Raw genomic sequence first — 18,555 nt, forward strand, 5'->3', positions numbered from 1 at the left:
GAGCCCCGGTCTTGGGTTTCCTTTATTACTCTTTTATAGAATGCATGGCCAGATGTGATCACCCTTGCCTGCTTGCTGGAAGTTGGCCCTATTGGACCTGACCTGTCTGCATCTCTCTACACATCCCGATTTCAGGACAAGTACTTTGTCCTGCTCCTGACTGTCTATGTCCACTACACCCAAGATCTCCAGCATCTTTTCTGGATGGGTGGACGAGTGGAGGGATGGGTGGACAGAGGACTGGGCAGGGAACCTCATTTCACCACCTTCTTGTTTATCCCATGAGGCAGATCACCCCCCCCCCCTGCGGTGCCTCCTTACACGCCCCTCTGCAAGCTGTTTGTGTCCTGCTGACTTCGGTTTAGAGGTCTTTCAGCCTTAGTTAGCATAAATAAGTCACATTTCTTCTTCAGGTTCTGTTTGACCCAGGCCCTTCTATATTGTACCATATCTTCAAAATATGAACACACACACACACACACACACACACACACACACACACACACACACACACACACACACAGTGAGAGAGACAGACACTTCTCTCTGTCTCTGTCTGTCTGTCTGTCTCTCTCTCTCTCTCAAACACACACACAAATGCCAGCATATACACGCTCAGTCTCTCTCTCTCTCTCTCTCTCTCTCTCTCTCTCTCTCTCTCTCTCTCTCTCTCTCTCTCTCTCTCTAAGTGTTTGGCTTACCCACTGCCGCATCCTAAGAATCTCACAGGTGCTACTACATGGATGGTTTTTGGATAAATGGCTGAGCAGACATCTCTGTGGGAGCAGAGACTTCCTTCTGCCTGGGCCGCTGCTTGCTCTCTGTGTATGTATTTCACCAGGGAACCCTCTGGAGGTCAGGGACAGGGGCTTAGGCATCTGTGCTAACTCACTGCTTTGCTAGTAATGATAACGTCAACACAGGGAGAAGTCAGGCCAGGGCTTTACCTAGAAGGAAGCGTACTTACTTCTCACTGTCTCTCCACGGGGTCCCCTTCACAGAGAAGGAAACTCCCCAGAGAGACTGGGTTGCTAAGCCTTAGGCCTTTTGGTTTACTAGCCATAGAGAGAGAGAATTTGAACTGTATATTTCTGGTCTAGGCCTCTCTGTCAGCCAACTCCTGCTGGGGTAGGAAAGGCTCTCAGAAAAGTCATTTCAATGGAACAGCTGTGAAGTGGTCTGAAAATGCCCAGGAATATCTGCTTCATTATCCCCCCACTTTCCTGGACATGATCCTGCAGTGCCCTGTGTTACCAGCACTAGAGTTTGACCATCATGTGTAAGGCCCTCCCCCACATGCCCAGCATTTCCCCGGGACAGCTGCCTCACAGGAAGTGACTGCTGTACCCGGGCAGCAAGGTCTCACCTGTCACGTAGTTCTTCAAATCCAGTTCATTGCTGAGCGGATTGTTGTTCTTGAACATGTACAGGTTGAAGGGGGCCGGCTCCTTGCCCACGTTTCTCCACATGGTGTAGTCAGGGGATGTCCACCGCCCTGCCAGCACGTCGTAATCACGCTGGGTAAAGTGGACAAGCTTGGTGAGGGGGTCATAGAGGCCTCCGTGGAAGCCAATGACCATCTGAAAATCAGGGTTGGAGTCGTAGTAAATCTCCCCATAGGCTGTATACTGCAGCTGCTTGATCATGAGGCCGTTGATGCTGAACACAGCCAGAGGGGTCCCAGTGTTATCCGAGGCCACGTAGTACTCCTCTCCGCTGCTGCCCTCCATGGCAAAGAGGTGGCCCTGGAGGTCATAGTAGAGCGAGGTGATCTCGGAGTTGGAGTGGTTGTAGACGTGGGTGATACGCGTGGGGTTGTGGAGGTCGGAGTAGAAGTACTGCAGGTGGTGGCCGAGGTTGGTCTTGTAGGAAGCCCGTCGGCCCACGCCGTCATAGCGGTACTGCACGCTCCACCCACTGGCCTTGTTGTACGCCCTCGTCAGGAGGCCCTTGGAATTGTATTCAAAGATGTCAGACCCTCGCTGGCACAGATAGCCATCGTCATCGATTTTGTACTGCACATCCCCCAGCCTGGTTATCCGGTCACGGAGGTCATAGCGTAAGGGCATGAGGCGAGCACTGTTTCCTGGGTTTAGCAGGTGCAGGTTCCCATTGAGGTCATAGCTGTAGCGCCAGGTAGGCCGGTCATTGACTGCCACACTCTGGAGCTGGCCATCCCCATCATAGTCATAGGTGTACTTGGTGGTGTTGGCATAGGGCCCCAGTTTCAGTTCCCTCTTGATGACTCTGCCCATGCTGTCATATTGCACTGTCATCCAGTACATGAGCGACCGGAACATCTCATATTGCACTTCCTTGATGCGCCCGTGGGTGTCAAAGTGCTTGCTGAGTGTCATGACAGCAGTGGTGATGATCTGGTTGATGTCATAGTAGATGACCCCAAACTTGCCAAAGTGTTCCACCTTGCCTGAAATCTCGTCATAGCGGTAGAGGTCGACAGGAAGGGGAGTCTCACTTATGACGGGTTTGATGCTGGCAATGCGGAAGCTGTTGTCGTGATAGGTGTAGTCAAACCTGGCGTTGATCATGCCTTCCTCAGAGAACCTGTAAATCTGCTTGTCTACAAGGGGCCCAACCTTGCGGTACCTGATGGTACAGGAGAAGCCCCCGCTTTGGAGATTGACCATCTTCAGAACGCCAGTGGTCTCATCGTAGCCAAAGGTGACGGCTGTGCTGTCGTAGACGATCTCCGATAACTTGGAGAGTTTGCCATACTTGTAGAACACCTGGCGCCCAGTGCCCAGGAAAGATGTCTTTAGGATGCGGCCGTCATCACTGTAGTCAAAGATGACGGATGCATTGCTTTCGGGTGGGTTGTAAATGTTTCGGATGTAGCCAATGGAGGTGTGTGTGGACATGCTGTGCCGGGCGACACTGGGCATAGTGACTGCGTGGAGGCGATCAGAGGAGTCATACTCGAATATGTACTGACGTTGGCTCTGCAGCAGGAGGACCATAGACTGGGGAGGAAATAGGAACGGATGAGTTGACTCTTTTTGACCATGCACCCAAAGGGTAGAATTAACCCCATTTCCCTATGTGTCAATTCAAAAGCCATGGGGGGTAGAGAACTTTTTCCCCTTATTTTTTATTCTTTCTTTTTCTTTTCCCTCCCTCCCTCCCTCCCTCCCTCCCTCCCTCCCTCCCTCCCTCCCTTCCTTCCTTCCTTCCTTCCGAGACAGAGTTCTTATCATGTAGCCCTGGCTAGCTTAGAACTCACTATGTAGACCAGGCTGACCTGCAATCCACAGAAATCCACCTGCATCCATCTGCCTCCTAAGCACTGGGATTTTAGGTGTGTACCACCACACTTGATAGTGTGTGGAGCTTTGCCCAAAGACTAAAGAGGCTCATATGGTACTGACGGTTCATGGTGGTAACTCAGAGCAAACCTTAATGAGGATCTTGTGAAAAGATATACCGACTCAGTGGGCCTACGCGGGGTCTGAGAGTCTACATTTGTGCTCCCCCCACAAAGATGATACAACGTTGCCTGTGGTGATTGTGGAGGGTCTGGAGGACTGGCAGAAAGCATGGGGCTTGTCCCCAGGTTCAATGATAAGAACTCCATTTAGAGCTGACCTGCCACTGGCCACGCTGGAGAGAAGTGTATATGCTGTTTTTACCGCCTTTGATAAAATCCAGAAGCACATCTTCCTTTGAGAAACTGGGAGAAAATGAAATGCTCCACAATCAGTGACCCTGGGAAGGGCTAGCCTCAGCAAGAGGTAGCTGGGAGACTCCTGCCTCCCAGACAGCCATGCCAGGCTACTATGTCAGAGTAAGAACAGCATTAGGTAAGGACTCTTTTTATAGAGCTAACTGCTTTGTATATGAGTTATACATGTGTGTGTGTGTGTGTGTGTGTGTGTGTGTGCATGTGTATGCCTGTATATGTGTATGCATTTCACCTGTGTGTGTCCATGGAGGCCAGAGGTTGACATTGGCTGTCTTCTTCAATTGCTCTCCACTATGTATATATGTATGTATGTATGTACATATGTATGTATGTATGTATTTATTTTTGAGACAGAATCTCACTATGTAGCCCTGGCTGTCTTCGAACTCACAGAGATCTGCCTGTACCTTCCCTGCAGGGGCTGGGACTAAAGGTATGCTCTGCCTTGTGTGGCAGCACTTTACCTTTGGAAAGAGGGTCTCTCACTGAACCTAAACTTACCATTTTGTCTAGGCTGCCTGGCCAGCAAACTCCTAAGAGTTTCCCGTCTCCATCCTCACTCCCCAGCACTGGGATTACAAGTGTGCACCCCCACGCCTAATTCTGGGATTTACAGGGGAGTGGCAAACACTTTTACCCACTGAGCCGTCTCCCCAGCCCCTGTGAATTATCCGAGTAATGTGTTGGTGAGAAAGGAAGACTCATGGAGCAAACGAAAGGACCTGCACAGGGACTAGATGGTCAGGGCAGCATTTCACGGTCTCAGCAAGTGCTCTTACAGGGCCTCTTTATTCTGTTCCTCCACCAGGACCTTTCTCCAGCAAGGAGCCCCAAGTCGGTATGGACAGACACAGGGGACTATGTGGATGATCCGCTGGCTGCTTTGGCTAAAGTGGGAAGGTGTAGCTGTGTGTACTCTAGTTTCCAGCAGACTTCCCTCCCCTAGTGGCTTAATTTAGGGCAAGCAGAAGGGACTCAGCAAGTTCCTAATTCATAAGTAATGCTTTGTCTGGCGGTCAGTGGATGGCTCTGTTCCATTCAACATCACTGCCTTTTTCGTTTTCATAATTAAATCAAACGATTCATCCTCTTTTTGTCATTACTGGCTGTCTAGCATCTTTTTCTCCTTCTTTCAATGGTAATAGCACTGAGCAATGAATAACAGTTTCCTGTGGGCTCTTTCTCCCCATCAGTGCCGGGGGGATCATGAGGGGAGCCCTGTGGAGTTAGTAAAGACGTGAAGATGACTTATGGCTAGGTATCTCAGGCTGGCTGAGAGAGGGCGGTGATGGGAGTGGGAAGCGGGAGCAGAGGCCCTGCTGATGGGATGTGCGGCATGGTCACCCACCTTGTCAAGATAGGAATAGCTCCAGACTTTCCCGTCAGCGAACATGCGAGACACAATCCGACCCTGCTTGTCGATGTCTGTCCTCTCGCTCATGGCCCCACGCTGAAGGCCGGCCAAGCGCCCGTTGAAGAAGTAGGAGACATTGACGGCTGCCAGCCCGCTGCTGGGGAGCCACAGGAAGGGGCGGCCCACCTGGTCGTAGATGATTCTCAGGGTGAATTTCCGGTGGTCGTCATAGATCTTCTCTGTCCGGATGTTCCGGTCATAATCAATGGACAGGAGGTTCCTCCCATGGACCTGGGGAAATACAAGGGTCCCGTTTGAAAGGCGTATACCAGGCTGCTGTGGAGGATCCAGCTGGGGTGACCAAGAAGGGAGTGTGCAGAGGAGGAAGAAACACGATGATACTCCATTTACGTTTTCAGCTTCAGCGTTTCTGTGCACATAGGAAATGGTAAGGTCTGTAGAGCGCTTTGGGACCCGAGTGAGGCTGCTTTCGGTCAAATGTGGCTGCTGTGAGCAGTATAGGAGCCTGGGCACCACACACTTCCAAAGGCTGCCATCACATCTGGAAAGTGTGCACGGTGAGACCGTGCAGTGTACAGAGCACACAGCTGTGTATCACAGCCCCAACTCAAGGCTTTGGAGTGCCTTACCAGTCTACCCTCGGAGTAAGACAATTTATGGTTTTTTCTACAATATAATCCTTTTTTTTTTTTTGGCATATCTTCAGCCACCAAATCTAATAATCTTAAAGAGTAAGGACTGTGATTCCTTATGAAATATTGTGTGGAGGTGGCTAAGAGGGGGCACAGGAGGGCTCAGCAACCCACGTTTTACAAAGATCTGGGAGTATAAAATTAAAAAAAAAACCTATAAAATTCCAATAGGAAGTCTTTTATTTTAAATATCTAGAGGAAAATCTCGCCATTGCAAGATGCTGTTGAGGAGACCTTGGCAGGGTTGTGAATTCTAACAAAGGGAAAAAAAAAGTGATTTACTTAGATTTGAAAGGAACAGGGGAACACGTCCAGACATAATTTAATATTTATTTGGAAGTTGATCTGATCAGAGGAGAAGGACTGTCTCAAAAGGCAGAGCTTGGAGACTAGACTCTGGTTAGGGGCAAAGGAGAGGGACTCTTGGGACTCCCGAGCCCCGCGTGCATGGCTGCGAGGGAATGAAATGAAGCCGCCTCAGCCCAGACTCTTACAACATAATTTACTGCAACTCCACACGTCCCTGGGGTGGCTGCCGAGAGCCGGGGAGACATAAACACGCAGGAGAAGAGTCGGTAGCTGTCTGCTGCCTCCTCGCCCGACCCTCCTAATGCGGCACCTAATGAAGACGGCGGTGATGACGACCACAGTAATGCTGACAAGATGCGCATGTGCCGAGCGCTGACAGGGGTCAGGTCAGAGACTTGGGCTCAGTTAGGGCTCTCCAAGACCCCTGACACAGGAAGAAACCCCGAGACTGCATACACGTGTTCAGAGTCACACCGCAGGGGCCGCGAGACGGCTCACCGGTAAGAGCGCTTGCCGTGCCAGGATAAGGATCTGAGTTCAGATCCCCTGCACCCACATCAAAAGCTCAGTGTGACCACGTGCGTGCGCCTGTGACCTCAGTGCTGTGGGGGTGAAGGTAGGAGGATGGGCGGGGCTTGCTGGATGTCACCTAAGCTCCAGGGGCAGTGACAGACCCTGTCTGAAGAAAAAAAAAAGGTGGAGAGTGACAGCAGGGTGTCCTCCTGTGGTGTCCATGCTTGGGCACAGGTGGACACATGAATATCACACACACACACACACACACACACACACACACACACACACACACACACAATCACGCAGCAGTGAAGCAAGTGTTGGTCTGAACTCAGGCCTGACTTATCCAGTCAGCTCCTTTGCCATTTGAGCACCTTCCCAGCTCCCTGAGTGCCTGGTGACGTGTAAGAGGCCGAGGGGCCAGGGAAGCATTGTGTCAGCCCTGGGGGATTTTGTTTTGCAACTTGTATGGAGATTGTAGTGTTAGCACCTCAGGGACCGGCATTCTGGGGAAAAGCTCTGTGTCCAGGCAAAGAACTGCATTTTCCAGCTTCCTTTGGGGACGGGAGCCGCCTACAAAGAGGAGGTGGTAGTCGCTGGCTGTGTATGTGAGGAGCTATCCTTGGAAGAAAGCTGGCTCGCTGAAAAATTGCAGCTTTTGCTCTTCCCACGGTCCACCTTTTCCTGGGTGAGATGTGGATGCAGTGACTGGAACCTAAGCATCCACTTGGTGACTATGAGGTGAGTTTTTTTTTTTTTTTTCTTTTGAGACAGTGTTTTCTACCACAGTTCAGGCGTGTCTGGAACTCACTTATATAGCTCATATTGCAGCTCATGCTATAAACTCAGACTTGTAGCAATCCTTCTGCCTCAGTCTCTCAAGTACTGGGATCACAGGTATGAGCCACCATGAGGTGATTTTTGAGGATGGAACCTCTAAGATGGTGGCTCAAACAGGATAAAAATATCCAAGACCTTAGCTGTCAGTCACCCACACATTCATGAATGGGTTGCTTCTAGGCTTTATCGTAAGAAATACAAACCTATATCTTACATAAACTTTTGTTACTTCTCTTAGCTTTGTTTCATCTTATTTGTCTGCATGTATATCTGTGCACCCTGTGTGTGCAGTGCCTGTGAAGGCCAGAGGAGGGTGCTGGATCTCCTGGGATGGGAATTACGAGCTGCCGTGCAGGTGCTGGGACTTGAGCCCAGGTCCTCTGGAAGAGCAGCCACTGAGCCATCTCTCCAGCCCCAAGCCTGTGTTACTTATAATTTCTGTCACTAGCATTTGAAAGCAATGCACAATCTCCTAATACTTTAATTGGTACTGTGTTGATACTTTCTGTAACTTAACATTATTTCAATCTTCACAGTTTCTGTAGAACTCTCTCTTTCTCGGCCTCTCCCCTCGCTCTCTCTCTCCACCCCTCCCCCCATGTGTAGGAACATATATATGGGAGCCAGATATCAATATTGGGTGACAGAGGGTCTCTCAGGGTCTCACTGCTGGAGAGCAAGCCCAGGGTTCTGCCTCCACCTTCCCAGCACTGGGATGACAGGTTGCACTCAGGCACCCACCCAGCTTTTACGTTGGTGCTGGGTGGTCACACTCAGGTGCGCATACTTGACAGGTAAATACCTTACCGGATGAGCCATCTCTGCGGTCTCTAGAAACACAGGGGTGACTGAGCACTGAGGGGTCACTTCCACAGCTGCACAGGAGGATTAAACTCAGGAGACATCCAGGCCCTTGCTGTTCCCAAGGAATCCTCCCCAAGAGGGGAAGACTAGATGTGTGAGCCAGAGTGTAGACCAGACAGTGAACCCGGGGATGGAGACGGGAACTAAGCTGATAGGGACTTAAAAGGAGACTCAACAATTTAAGGGGAATATTCCTAGGAACAGATTTACAGCATCTGGGAAGGGAGTCTGGAAGCCAAAGCGAGAGAAAAGCTTTCTTTTCTTTTCTTTTTTCTTTCTTTCTTTTCTTTTTTTTTTTTTTTTTAACATCCAAAACTTAATGCTGTCAGAATTCTTGGGAACCTTGTTACAAGTCAGTTATCATTTCAGAACAAACCCTCAGGAATGACTCCCTAGTGCACACAGGACCCAGGAAAGACATTTTGAAAATCACTGGTTGGTGTTGGCAAATGTGAGATTTCTATTAAAAGCCCAGCCCTTCTCATAATTAAATGTAATAAATTCACCGAAAGCCCCACCAAAGAGTTCAGGCCAGTTGTGTAATCTAATCAAAAATATTTAATTCTAAGGGCAGTGTCTATAAGGAGGGTGCTGGGGCTGTATGATGTAAGCCAATGGAGGGTCCACCAGGCGTGCTCGACTTTCTGGGGGTGCCTGCCCCCCGGTTTAGAGTGTGCAGGGGCTTTAATTTAGCCACACTGTTCTCTTATTCCAAATTAAATTACCCGACTCGCAATATTTAAATTAACCTTGAGGCTTCCTGGAGAACATAAAAGTTATTTTGAATTATTTTCACTGCCAGGATCAGCACAATTCCCTTCTCAGCCGGCTCGGCAGGCATTCAGCGATAGAGAAACCAATTTTTAAATTAATACAATTTTGTGTTTGTAAGGAAGCCATTATTTTTAATTATCGGGCGTTTTCCTCAGCCTAGCTTCCCCAGTTAATAAAACTCAGCTATTTAGCAAGGTTTTTATTTTTGCAGAGGGCAGATTTTGGGAAATAGTTTCCCCTCTGGGATTTCCCCCCAGCGTGTTTTGATCTCACCAAGTGCATGCCTGTCACAGGAAGGCTCATAAAAAACACAGAGAAAAGGAAACACTGTCGTCAAAATGGCCCTGCTGGGCCCATCGCGGGTGACTCTAACTCAGCTCTAGGGGCAACAGGAACGTGTGATCTGAGAAACACAAAGGAGGAAATTACATTTTGCTAGCCCCCTCCCAGGAAATGGAACTGTAACACAGCAGGACAGATTTCAGCTAGACACACAGAAGAACCCTTCGCCCATTTTGGCTCCCAGGATGGGAAACCCAAGGAGACGGACCAGGATGCTGTGAGAGTCTCCCATGTTTAAAAGCAGATATGCCTGCCTTTGAGTTTAGTTATTCACTTACCCAAAGGAAAAGCCTGCCTAGGTGACATTCTCACTCGCTTTCTGGGTCAGTCCTCGGGGACTTAAAAAGCATCCATCCCCAGATGCCACTGAATAAAACCCAGCACCACATGGGGATCAGCGTTTGTGCAGACAAAACAACTTGGTATAAATTTAATATTAGCTTAAATAATGCATCATTAGAGGGGGAGCCTCTGTAAACACATTAAATAATGGATTCCCCGAGCAAACATTATTTTTGGATGACTGGCTCTTTTGGGTGGTGATGGGGAGTGGGAAAAGCGAAGGATCCAAATCTTGAGTCAAGGTTTGACACTGATTCATTGCAAAGCCACATCGTCACTGACAGTACCTCAGTTTCCCATCTGTGGTAACCTGCAAGGTCCTGGTGAATAGGTCCTTTCTCTTAAAATTCCATGTCCCTGGGGCCATGTGTGAGGATGGAGGTTGGAATGGGATGAATGTATGAGCCCTGTCAGCTCTGACCACCTAAAGCGCTATTATGGAAAATCAAGACTAGAAAATGTGACTTAGGTCATCGGTGAGCGTCAAACATCTGAAGGGCTTTGCTCCAAAGGATAGCCAGTCATTCCAGAAGGCTCTCCCAATCTAGAACTAAGGCAGAGGTAGAAGGGAGTGACTTTTCATAACATCAGCTCATCCCATTCATTCATTCACTCACTCATTCATTCATTCACCCATATGGTATTTACCAAGTATCTATTTGTGTGCTTGCTACTGTGACAGGCCCTGAGACAGAGCCAGCTAACTTCCAGGGAGACGTCAGTAGAGACAGGTGAACTCTGAATGAGAATGGGGCAGTAATGAGGGTGAACATCAGCAGGCAAGCACAGAACTGGGCAGGACCTGGAGCCAGCACAGGGGCTGACCACAAAATTCCCAGAGGATGTGCCGAGACCGAAGCACGAGCAAGACTTGGATAGGAAGGCTACCCCTCAGCAATCTTCCGCATCATCACTAGTTACACCCATGGAGGCTGGCTGGGTCTCAAAGATCCTCACCACAGCCAAGGAGGCTCTGGCCCCTCCAGCTCCCCTCAGCTGGTCAACTCCATTCACCCTGTTTTTGTTTCTGCTCGGGATTCAGGGAATCCTGTCTCCGCCAATTCAGGGCCCTTGAACATGCAAGGGCCTTAGTACGGAGGGCTTTTCTTCCACCCCAGGGCCAGAGAATCCCAACACTTATTCTTCATTCGGTTTTCAGCTCAAATGACATTTTTCTCAGAGTAGCTTACCTCACGTATTACCTATTCTTGACCTAGGCTTTTCTTCAGAGCATTGCCACAGTTTGTTTATATGACATTTATTTTATCATTGCTTGTGTTGCTTTGCTAACACTTAAGGGGTGTGTGTGTGTGTGTGTGTGTGTGTGTGTGTGTGTGTGTGTGTATGCCTGCGTGTGTTTAATACTTCTCCCCATTCCATCCGAAATAGTAAATTCTTGCTTGTGTATATATGCTTGTGATCCTAGCACTTGCGAGGTTCAAACCATAGGACTGGCAGTTTGAAGTCAGTCTGGGCTGCATATCGAGACCCTGTCTTAAAAAACAACAATAAAAACTGCAAGAAATGCCCTATCTTTGACAGTTGTGGGCACAGGGCCATGCCAACAGCCTCCAGTCTTGGCTCAGACTGTCCACAGTGCTAGCTGCCCTTCCTTACCCTAGCCACCCTAAATCTACCACCCTGCTCCCCCATTCTCTCTCCTCTGCTTTCTACTTCTGGGCCTTGCATTCCTACTCTACTAGGTCTCCAGCTCACTTGGCCCTTGTCCCCTCATCCATGGAAGACAGGGGACAGAGAGGAATTAACAGCCTGGGGGCTGGATGCCTTACAAACTCATTCTCCCCTTCCCCAAATAAACTTGAGAGTTCTGAAACAAACAAACAAACAAACAAGCAAGCAAACAAACAAACAATCTACCAACAAGCGGGCTGGAGAGATGGCTCAGTGGTTACTGCATGTATTACTTTTGCAGACGACCTGGGCCAATCAAGTTCCCAGCACCTTGTTGGGCAGCTCACAACTGCCTGTAACTTCAGCTTTAGGGAATTCAATACCCTCTTCTGGACTCTGAGGGCACATGGCACATACTGCCCCTCATATACACATAATTGAAAAAAATAAAACAAATCTTTAACACAACAATCATGACTTTCTAGTACAATAAGTTATCCAAAAGGAAAGTACTGTTTGCTTAGGGAATTCACGGTTCAATGTGAGCAGAGGCTTGCCCTTTGAATTATGTGTAATTTAAGCTAATCAAATTCAAGGTGCTGCAAACTGGTCTGGATGCATCACCACGTTCTCAAGGTCACACAGGATCCCGTCTGTTTTGGTCATAAATACACACGGAGTGGTTAGTAAGTGTGTCCAGACTATAGCGGGTACTGGGAGAAGAAAACACCAGGCAGGTGGAGAATGAATGTGTCATGGCATGGAGGGACAGAATCCAGGCTTTCAAGACAATAGAAGTATATTAACAGAACTGCCTGGGCGGGCCCTCCACAGGACTGAGTTCAGGAGGTCATGATCACCCGCACACATGCACATCCCCCCCTTGCTCCAGACACACTGTGATTTGGTACATAAACAAAAGTAATGCACACCAGTATGTAACTGTGGTGTCATATTAATGATATGGAAACCCAAACACAATTACTAACTCCCACTTCATATTGGAATGCTGATAACACAGACACCAGCATCACAATGGAAGATTATCTCGGAAGCAATTTTTCTTTTGTCCTCATACCTACCCATGGAGCTGTTTCTTGTATTTGCAATCTCTATGTAAATCACAATCAAGAAGAAATACCCCTAGTGACATGTGCCCTCGTTTTTAGAGAGAATCAGGCACAAATTCTTGCTAGGAAAAAAGAAGAGGTTTTTAGATGGTAATGGAAGTGTTCATTTTGGTCCCCTCTCCCAGGAGCCTAGGAGAGAGACTTACTGGGCTGAGGAGAAGGGCTTCTAGTCTGCCTTATGGCCAGGCTGTGGAGGGATGGAGGATGCAGATTTTTTTTTTTTATTTTAGTTTAGCATCCTTTCCTTTGGGTAGAGGACCCTCTTTTTCCAAATGTTCTTCATTCTACATGACTCCCTTACAAGAGTCAGGTTTGGACATGTGACCTGAGCCTGGCCAATCACAGGACTATCACCCTAGCGAGCTACCGGAGCCACCAATCACAGTTCCTCCATGGGACTGGTTTTTTTTTTTTTTTTTTTTTTTTTGTTGTTTTTGTTTGTTTGTTTTTTAACTCAGAGATTCTGTCCTCTGGTTCTACCAAACTGAGATGATGTAAGACTTTGGCCAAGTCTTCTCCCCCCCCCCCCCCATGTGAAGAGAGCACCAGCCTACTGCACAAGAAAATTAGGCTAATTGCCAAAATCAATACTGTTGGGAAGCGGGGAGGGGGCTGTGGGAAAGAGAAGAGAGCAATGTGAACCTGATGACATCTTGGACTCTCTAGGTCAGCTCCCCCCTTGTGGAGGCCCACTTCGTGAGACAATGCATGCCCCGCTTTATCTTGCTATCCTGAATATGTGTTGCAGAGAAAGATTCTGGACAGATTGGGGGTGGGGGCATGTGCTTCCAACTTCTACCTTCTTAGGGTAGGGGAGAATTTCTGTGGTAAACATCTTCCAAGTGGAGCCTAAAGAGGATGTACTTATCACATCTTCCCACAGGACACTTGTCACTAGTGTGGTAATGTGACATGGTCCCTGCAATCATGGAGCTGAGAGATGCTGTGAAGCAGTTTGTTTGTTTGTTTGTTTGTTTTTTTGAAATACCAGAGAGCATAGTGAGAGGTGTGGAGGAAAGCAACAGGAGGTACTCTTTCAAGAGACAAGTCTTTGAGGAGGCATGATGAAACTCTTTCTTGCCTCGCCTGATCCTGGGCAGGAAACGTGCGACCGATCCATCAAATTTTGTCTACAGCACCACCATCATCTTACATGTTCCCAGTCTACAAGGAGGAATGTTTGGCCTGTTCAACGGTTAAGACATATCTCTGATTGGAGGACCGTGACAAGACAGGTTACCGGGAAGGGTTAGGACTTCACTGGCTGTTCTGTTACAGGAAAGTTCTTCGCTGGGAATTTTGGACACCTCTCAACACTGGACCACTCAGAGCCTGGCCTCACAACCCCAAGTGGTCAGACTCAGAAGACGGCTGGTGCTGGGGAGAGGCCAGACCATCTGGTCTAGCCTGTGACACTGCCAGTTGCCATCCTGGCTCCTTAGACTCACTCCAAACGCTGTCCCTGGGGAACAACCTATGGCACGGCTGTGACCAGCCACATCTTCCACTCCCTTCCTGGTCTCCTCATCCTAGAAGGCAGGGCTGGGGTCACCCTGCCGCCCACATCTATTTCGGCTTTCAGTGTCTGGCCTCTCTCCATCATGCTCAGAGTCTGGCACAGCCTTCCTGGTCTACGCGGTCACGTGAAAGGCCTCTTGGAAGTCAGCACCGCACGGCAGCCAGACTTGCTGCCAAATCCTATTAATCATGTGTGTTGCGATTCTCCCAGGCCTCTCCCTCTCCTCTCTCGTTTTCCCCTGCTGGAGACCGGTTTCTAGTTTGCATTACTGTAACAGCCTCTGAGCTGTCCCTCTCCTCCTGGCTGGTCTCCTCCTAGTCTGTCTTCCTCTGCACCCAGGGAAGCTGGAGAGATCTTTCTAATCCACGCATCCCCACACATCACTCTGCTAATTAAGCCCTGGGACAACTCTCCACGGCTCTCAGGATAAATACCGGCCTAGCATAATATTCCCTTCCATGTGGCCCTGGCTATTTTTTTCTCAGGCCTCATGAGTTTTGGGGTTTTCGGAACTGCTTCTCCCTGCTCCCCTGCACGCTCCTGTATCTTGGCCTTCTTGAGGGTGTCTCTCTCTCTCTCTCTGTCTGGAAACTTCTTTCCGGTATCTTTGCCTAGCTAATTTCTGCTGCTCCTCAGAACTGACTCTGACTTCCCTGAAACCCTCCCTGGTCTCTTGTCAACCCTGTGACCTGATTTGGGCTCCCCAAATCTTTTGGTTTTTCCCTGGCAATCAGAAAAGCCATTTTCCAAGCTCCCTTGGGGTTAACACAACTGTCCTCTCCTGGGTGTGTGGAATGGATGCATGTGACATGCAGGCTAGCTCACTAAGCTCCCATGACGTCTTTAAACTCTTCCTCTTCTACAGCAGCTTCCGGGACACGTGTGTTTGATGTGGTAGGATCCCAACGTAGAGCAACTGGGTTTAGTCGTCATGAGTCGCTGTGCGGCTTGTCTGGACTGTGATGCATTAAAGCTTCTGAAAGGTCAGGGCCTATTTGTTACCTGTGCCATGGATTACCTGCTCCTGGCTGATACAGTGTGTGCTCCCTTTCCTTAATGCTGTGCTGCTTGCAACGTCCTGATCATCATGGACTGAGACAGCCTGCTTGCCCTAGGGGCCGACAGATGTCGCTAGTTTAGGGGCTACAAAGCTCCTAAAAGGAACTCATGAAGCACAGGGAGAGAAGGCCAAGCCAAAGTCCCCCAAAACACTATGCTCAGCACCTCCCCCACACCTTTCCTCCAACAGCTCCCCACCCCCCAGCAGTTTCCAGGAGTTTCTTTTATTTCATTCACTAAACAGTTTATGAACTGAATTAAAATAAATGAGATGCAAATAAATTCCAGGCTTTCTCCCTCATTTTCAAATTACATTTTCAGTCCACTCAACCTGTTATAATCTCATAGTGATTTTCATTTAAGAGAGCTAAATGGATATGTGATTATTGTTACAGGAACGAACACCAGACAATTAAATGTTGAGGTGTTGATAGATAAAACTGTGTTTTGATTTGCATAAACATGATGCCAGCAAGTCTAACCCTGGCAGAAATTCAGTTATAAGACTTGCGTGCCTAACTTCTGTTAATTACCACAAGTACCATTATTAAGAATTTTAATATTCAGAGTTGGGATTATTGCCATTTTATTTTAGGGCCACATTTATCTTTATTTTGAAAACTTAGTCAAAACGCATAACTAATTTATCAAGGAAAAGGCATGATTACTACTTATAATCAACTTCTACAGTGCAGCATATCAAAAATCAATTACACAGCCCTGAATCCAGTCATTAAGGATTTAGCCACTAATCTTATTCCATTTTTGTCTTTAGGAAGATATTGCAGCTTGCAACTTTGCAGATATCAGCAGAGGAAGAAAAACATGGGAGTCTGCTGATAACCTAATGTGGAGAATTAAACTCTAGCCAGACAAAGGCAGAATCTTAATATAGAGTGGCCTGGCTCTGCAGGGAGGTCACCTGCCTGGCCGGGCTTCGGAAGTTATGACCCATGTTTGGCAGGTACTCAGTCTTCTACTCCCAGGAATTCTGGAGCATTGTTTTGATTTTGCCTCACTCTGTGGCTGACTCTTTTCCTCGGGCCTGTCTTGACCTGCGATTTACTTAGGTCTTTATTAGTTTACTTCTTGGCTGTCTCCTCTTTCCTGCCCCTTGCCCCTGGATGCAAGTGGCAGGAAGGTCAGAGCTCTGCCTGTGTGACATCTGCCTTAAGTATCCAGCACAGGGCCTGGCCCTAAGTGCTCAGTAAACATGCTTTGGATATGATGAAGACAGGTTTCTGGCCATCATCTCCTCACGCTGGGAGAAGGGTTGTCACCACGGTAGGAGTAGGTCCCTCTGTGTGACAAGAACTGACAGGAACAGGATCCATCATGCTTTGATCATCTAAATAGGAAGATGTGTGGGACTGTGGCTAAGAATACTGACCAGTGAACAAGACAGAGAGGTGGACCTGGGGTCAAGTCCTGGCTTAGCCTTGAATTTTAGTTATTATGTCCTGACATCTAATTAGCTTCCTTGAACCTCTGCTTCTCACCTGAGATCCCAACAGGCTCTTGAAAATATCACAGTAACACAAATAAAGCATTTAATGTAGTGCCCATAGCATAGCTTTTTGCAGTGAGTGTGTTTCTGTTAGCTTTTGCATGGATGCCCTTAATAAATGTGTTTCTGTTAGCTTTTCAAAGATGTAAGTTAGGGCTGGTCAAAACTTCCTATTGCACATTTTTTTTTTGTTCCTTCCTCTTGGGATACCTTCCTGATTCGTCAGGCTAGCTAGCAGACATCTTCTTTTGTGACCACACAGTATCCCCAAGGGAACCTGTCTGCACACACCCTGTGATCATCCTGCGTCTGCATTTCCGGAAGAGCATCCCTCCTTGGCTGTGAATAACACACTTTATACTTTTGTTCTTCTAGTGTTTAGAAAATGACCAAGCACACAGTGGGCACCAGCCCTGACTCTTGTGTTGCACTGTCCAGATAGTGACAGCTGAGGGAGGAGATGGCAGGTGCAAAAGGAAGACCAATACCTTCTCCCGCTGAGGCACCCTGTGAATCTACCACGGGGGTCGCTGTCTCGGGAAATGGAGGGATTTTTTCCCCTAAGCCCAGAGGAATGCATCTCCCACCTTCTGAAAGTGGAAAGGCGTTCTGGAGGCCTAACGTTCTCCTCTGCAGTGTGAGGAAGGGTCCCGTGCCCTCCAAGTGCATGGCAGGGCAAGGATTGACCTGCTTACCCGAAGCTTCCTCCCGAAGATGGTGACTTTGCCTTTAATCTGTTCCTTCCTCAGGCGCCACTCGATGGAGTTTAGGCCGTTCTCCATGGGCAGCGAGATGTTGCAGCGCCCAATGGTGGGGGTGATGGTGCCCGCCAGGACGTGGGGCTCACTGTGGAAGCTGACGCCCATGCCGTTGGCGTACATCACCCGCAGGGTTCCGTTATTGCAGAGCTGGTAGCTGTTTCGCACTTGATCTGGAAGAATGTTAGTGGGGGTGGGGATGGGGAGAGAAATTATCCACTCGATTAGTCAGGAGAGAATAGAACCCCTATTTTTACAGGTTTCCATGGTGCTCTGCAGCTGTCAGTCTGAGGCTGCCTTCAATTAGCACACACACAATGGGAAGGTGAGTAGCAGAGATGTTACTGATCCATGGGAAGGAAAACATTATTAATATGTGGCACTCCAGAAATAATTATGCCGTGATATTTTTCTTTTACTCACTGAAGACTATTAATAGCACATTTAAACATTTAAAGATGTCTATTGCCTACACAATTTGTGTCAATCAAATCCCTGAACTTTAACATATATATTTTAGCTTATATGAAAAAAAAAATAAATGAAAGGCAAACTACTTCAATTTTCCCCTCCCCTTTGGCCTATCGTCTAACCCAAGGTTGATGGTCGAAGCACAGGCCAGAGGCACTGCGAGGCAAGTCCACTGTTCATCGGTACAGGGAAGAGAAAAAGCTACCTCCAGTCTCTTCATGGCACCATTGCTGCCCGCATCACTGTGCTACCAAAGAACTTGGGAAGCATACACACAGTGTGAGGTAGATGGAGTCAGTGGGGGCTGATAATGTGTGTTTATCTTCCCGAATAGAATCTACACCAGTCAATCAGACTTCTGACCTTTTCCTGTATCAAAGAATCACAAGCAGGAGCCCGCTTTCATAGGCACGCTGTGTCCTCATCATCTGGGTGCAGGAGCCAGGCTGGGCTGGCCTGTGAGATGCCAGCTTTGGGGGAGCGAGCAAGGTTGTACCTGTCACTCAGTGACTCTGGCCATCATGCAGAAGGACACAATCTACATCGTTAATCATCTGGCGGAGTGGAAATAGAGCCATTGAAACAGGCTTTGCCGAGGGATAATAGTCTAGAAATGTCATCATTTATCTGCCGAGAGGACACTTTTATCCTCTGACAACTGGCGATTCCACCGACATTATATCTTAATTAAAAGAAAAAATTAATCTGTAAAATGCTGTTTCTTG

General features: G+C 48.2%; 1 protein-coding gene across 15 annotated transcripts in view; it reads right to left on the minus strand.

Moving 5' to 3' along the window:
• Tenm2 (teneurin transmembrane protein 2) overlaps positions 1–18,555 on the minus strand; it is a 1,247,217-nt gene that overhangs the window by 14,425 nt on the left and 1,214,237 nt on the right. For all 15 annotated transcript variants that reach the window (XM_016005141.3, XM_076578176.1, XM_076578168.1 and 12 more), the window contains 3 exons: positions 17,297–17,532; positions 5,049–5,345; positions 1,367–2,981 (listed from right to left, as the gene is read on the minus strand). In XM_016005141.3, coding sequence (XP_015860627.1) covers positions 1,367–2,981; positions 5,049–5,345; positions 17,297–17,532 — 2,148 coding nt within the window. The remainder of the gene's footprint in view (positions 1–1,366; positions 2,982–5,048; positions 5,346–17,296; positions 17,533–18,555) is intronic.

The sequence above is a fragment of the Peromyscus maniculatus genome, chromosome 8 (assembly GCF_049852395.1).
Source record: "Peromyscus maniculatus bairdii isolate BWxNUB_F1_BW_parent chromosome 8, HU_Pman_BW_mat_3.1, whole genome shotgun sequence".
Lineage (NCBI taxonomy): Eukaryota > Metazoa > Chordata > Mammalia > Rodentia > Cricetidae > Peromyscus > Peromyscus maniculatus.